Source organism: Glycine soja, chromosome 7 (genome assembly GCF_004193775.1).
Source record: "Glycine soja cultivar W05 chromosome 7, ASM419377v2, whole genome shotgun sequence".
Lineage (NCBI taxonomy): Eukaryota > Viridiplantae > Streptophyta > Magnoliopsida > Fabales > Fabaceae > Glycine > Glycine soja.
In genome coordinates, this window is record NC_041008.1 from 35,260,816 (window position 1) to 35,265,622 (window position 4,807).

The 4,807-nt window shown below is 27.0% G+C and overlaps 1 protein-coding gene across 1 annotated transcript; it reads left to right on the forward strand.

The window, feature by feature from the left end:
* The first annotated feature begins 1,372 nt into the window (after positions 1-1,372).
* LOC114419361 (BURP domain-containing protein 5-like) lies at positions 1,373-4,175 on the forward strand. The gene is made up of 3 exons (XM_028385017.1): positions 1,373-1,527; positions 1,657-1,762; positions 3,236-4,175. The coding sequence occupies exons 1-3, from the start codon at positions 1,489-1,491 to the stop codon at positions 4,006-4,008; spliced, it is 918 nt and encodes a 305-aa protein (XP_028240818.1). The 5' UTR covers positions 1,373-1,488; the 3' UTR covers positions 4,009-4,175.
* The last annotated feature ends 632 nt before the right edge of the window (positions 4,176-4,807 follow it).

Here is a 4,807-nt window from a genome sequence, read left to right on the forward strand (position 1 = left end):
CTTCTTTAAATTTGCGCATAAAAACTTATCAATGTATACCTTATGGCTGCATGAAATTACCTATTCTTATGGTTGCATATTAAATGTTCATACTTTTTATATTATTTTATTTAGATTAAATTGTAATTTTGATCCCTATTTTTAAATTAAGGCATTCCATTAATGGACCATTTATGTGACAAAAGATTAAATAACTTAAAAATACAAAAAGGTCTTAGTATAAATTAAATTTAAAATATTTTATATAAAGATAAAATAATAAAACCATAAAATACTTACTTTATTTAGTTAATTTTATAAATACTATTTTACATGTATCATTAATTAGTCCAGAATTATTAATTTTTTTAATTATAAAAATTTATAAATTGAAATAAAATATTTAATATTTAAATATATTTAACATTTAATTTTACATGTACTTATTTTTCTTATAAAATTTTATTTTAAAATAAATCAACTAAAATTTGTTGTTATTTTAGTATAATTTTAAAAAAATACATAAACTAATATATAGATTATTTTAAAATTATTTTATCTAATTTATGAAAATTAAGTAGATTTAAAATAACATTTAACTAATCTAAAATTTAAAATTTATTACTTGTTATAATTAAAATAAACTTTTTCATTATTTATATATAAAAATAAATGTAGATAATTTTATCAATTACATAAAATAATTTATATAACTAATTTACATATTAATTTATTTAATTTTCCTCATTTATATAATTGATATTGAAAAACTTATTTACTAAATATTTTTTATAGTTAAAATAAAAATATTAACATGTTTTTTTCCTAAAAACATTAAATATTCAAATTTTATTCATTTATTTAATTAAAATAAAGGTAATTTACATATTAAAATAAATTACATAATTTGTATAATTTATATATTAATAAAAAAATATATAAATTAATTTAAATTAGTCAAATAAAAATAAAAATATATAAACTATTCAATATATATATATATATATATATATATATATATATATATATAATATAATGACATACAAGAAAATTAAAAGGATTTATAAAAAGGATTTATATATTAAATATTTTTTAATTCATAAATTTTTATAATTTAAAAAATTAACTCATACATAAATAATATTTAAAAAATTAGTTAAAAAAATAAATATCTTAATAGTTTGTTATTTTAATTTTAAATAAGAGATTATAAGTTTAATTCTTATTATTTTTTTTCATAATTTTAACTCTTACCAAGTATTTTTTTCACTTTGTTTAATCTCTATTCTCTCTCTCTTTATATATATATATATATATATATATATAATAAATTTCTAATCAACTAAATAGTGTATATTTTACATGCAGAGTACATAAAAATTAAAATTGGGTATAATAGTTATTGTACGTCATCTCACTCACTCTTCCTCTTAGAGTCTATATATATGCAATATCTCTGGTCTCCCTATCACCTTCTCTTCTCTAAGCACTTTACTTTTTTTTTCAGCCATGGAGTTTCATTGCCTTCCAATATTTCTTTATCTCAATGTGAGCATAAACCTTCCTTTTTCATCTCGTTTTTTAACCTGTATTGCGTGAAGTTGGATTTCTTCATTAATTATCATTTTAATTATAGCAATAAGTATCAAGTGATGGGTTTTTGCATGAATTATGTAGTTGATGTTGATGACAGCCAATGCTGCGTTAACTCCTAGACATTACTGGGAAACGATGCTTCCAAGAACTCCCTTGCCGAAAGCAATCACAGAGCTACTAAGCCTTGGTGAGTAAGAAATCAAATTGAAATAAAATAAGCAACACTTTTGTAATTAAATCTGAAACGATAAATGTACGTAAACAAAAAATAGAATTAGAAACCAATGCAAACAGCTATAAGCCTTTTTTTGTAATAGCTAATCTGCCTTAATTAAACCATTGAATGACTCAATATGTTCATCTTTTTTTCCTTTTAGTAGAATACTGCCCTTCTTCATATTCGATATACTATTGGCTTCCTTAGTGAATTCTTATTCTAATGGTTGCATAGCTGTGTTCTCACTAAGCCTCCTTTCCCATGTCTTTGATTCTATGAAACGAAACTTTCAAAACTTGGAATCACCTATTAAGTACAATAAAGAAATAATTAATTTTATTTTTATCCTTTAATTATTTTATGAATTTGGTTCCTTTATTTTATTTGATATATTTTTTACAAATTTGGTTTTCTCATTATTTTAATTGTTTATTTTTTGTTCATCTCTTAACTTAATATCCAACATTTCATAAATATGCTGACATAATACTAGATTATTATATCACCTGTGGGGATATTCATGTTGCACAATTAGTGGAGGCTCAAATTCGTGAAAAAATAAATAAAATTTGGAGAGACCATATTCACCAAATCAGAATAGTATACAGAGACAAAAAAAAAAAAAAAAAACAAATTATGCAACGAATGAAAAGTTAACCATTATATTTAGTATTGAGTAATTTGAAGTCAGTGTGAGACATGGCAACGTAGTTAACTTACTTTAATTAAAAATATGAATAATTAAAATAGGAATATATAACGGATTCGGATTCTCTCCAGCAATGATGAGGACGTAGGATTAATTTTATGGCTGAGAGTAAATCCAAAAAGATACGCAAACCACGTATCACCGCTACTGCTTGACCAAATGGAAGCGACTTCAAACCAAAATTAGGACAAAGAAAATAAAAATACAAATGTCAATAAACTCAATATACAAAGACAGAGTGTAAGTTTTACTAAATGGAAAGCTGGAATTGAAGTAAAAGCTTTACATATATATTGCTTGCTAAACAATTTTGAATTTTTTTTATCTTGGATTCTTGCTAAACAATTAATTATATCTATTAATATTTCTCTAATAATATGGGATACACTTATTATTATTATTATTATTATTATTATTATTATTATTATTTGATTTAAATATAATTTTGATATTTGACTAATATTAAATTTATTTTAAACAATCACAAATTTCGAATAATTAATGATAATATTAAGTTATTTTCATATTTGACTAGTATCAAAAAGTTATTTACACATTTGACTTACTGTTATTTTATTTTAGTTCTCTAGTTTTTAAAAGTATAATAAGTTAGTTCTTTCATTTCTTTTCTATTTTCCATTTTAATTAAAAAAAATTCAATTTTTATTTTATTTTGTAACAATGGGCTGAAAATAGCTACTAAAATTTTGGCTGTGTTTTTCTTTACCAATCAGAAAGTAGGTCCATATTTGAATATGCCGGGAATGATGACCAGTCAGAAAGTAGGTCCATATTAGGATACGCTGGCTATAATCAAGACGAGGATGATGTGAGCAAACACAATATACAAATCTTCAACAGGTTGTTTTTCTTGGAAGAGGACCTGCGTGCTGGCAAAATATTCAACATGAAGTTCGTCAACAACACAAAAGCCACAGTCCCGTTGCTACCGCGCCAAATTTCGAAACAAATACCGTTCTCAGAAGATAAAAAGAAGCAAGTGTTGGCGATGCTTGGCGTGGAAGCGAACTCAAGCAACGCCAAGATCATAGCGGAGACCATTGGTCTTTGCCAAGAGCCTGCAACGGAGGGAGAAAGGAAACACTGCGCGACTTCGTTGGAGTCCATGGTTGATTTCGTCGTTTCCGCGCTCGGGAAGAACGTTGGTGCTTTCTCAACAGAGAAAGAAAGGGAAACTGAGTCTGGAAAGTTTGTAGTGGTGAAAAATGGGGTGAGGAAGTTGGGAGATGATAAGGTTATTGCCTGTCATCCAATGAGTTACCCTTATGTTGTGTTTGGGTGTCATCTAGTGCCAAGGAGTAGCGGGTATTTGGTGCGCTTGAAGGGAGAAGATGGGGTTCGAGTGAAAGCAGTTGTTGCGTGCCACAGAGACACGTCAAAGTGGGACCATAATCATGGGGCATTCAAAGTGCTCAATCTTAAGCCTGGGAATGGTACAGTATGCCATGTCTTCACTGAGGGGAATCTTCTTTGGCTTCCAAATTAGATTAATTACCATATACATATTTGTCCTTGTTCTATCCTTAAATAAGTGGAATCACCTGAAGAATTGTGCGTAATGAGTTGTTTGTCTTTGTGGAAATTGTTATCTGTCTTGCATCACCAAATAGGTATATATAAAATAACAGGAGCGTGGTATTTGTTGCACAAAAATGGATTTCAACCGATCAAAAAAATATAGCCTTTACCAATTAGAAGGGTTTGGCTTTGTTAGCAAATAATAAAAATAAAATATCTTGATGGATAAATGGTTGCTAAGTTGATTAAGATTGTGGCAGAATACCAAGTCAATGAATAGTCCATCACAAGCATCAAAAGAAAAGATAATGATTCCTTGAAAATAGAAAGCACTTTGTGTTTTGAATTCAAAATGCACACTGGAGAGTTGTTGGAGGTTACAAGCCAGATCTAATAAGAGGGAACACCATAACTTTATAAATTGTGCATAAACTTCAAGATGTATCTCATTTCTTAGCATATAAATAAGTCTTGTACTCTAAATTTTAGGGGACAATTAATTCAAAACACAAGCTTATTTTATCCTGTACTTATTTTATCATTTTTTTTTCTTTACAGTTTCTACCATTTATTCATTTGAAGCTTTCCTTTCCAGATTAACTACGTTGCTTTCTTTTTATAGCCTTTTAATCATTACCTTTCAAGCAAAATCCTATCCACTCCCTTTCTTCTTTGTTCACCTACCCCAAGCGCTTTCTGGAGTAGCTTGGGAACCTATAGCCAAGGACCAGATTCCCTTTCTTGGCACAAATCATCATCATTATTTT

Bases quoted from the DNA above. Each gene is read 5' to 3' on its own strand.
- LOC114419361 (XM_028385017.1), top strand. From the start codon at position 1,489: ATGGAGTTTCATTGCCTTCCAATATTTCTTTATCTCAAT. The intron at 1,528-1,656 runs GTGAGCATAAAC...TGAATTATGTAG, and splicing joins CAATATTTCTTTATCTCAAT to TTGATGTTGATGACAGCCAA. The intron at 1,763-3,235 runs GTGAGTAAGAAA...TTTACCAATCAG, and splicing joins CACAGAGCTACTAAGCCTTG to AAAGTAGGTCCATATTTGAA.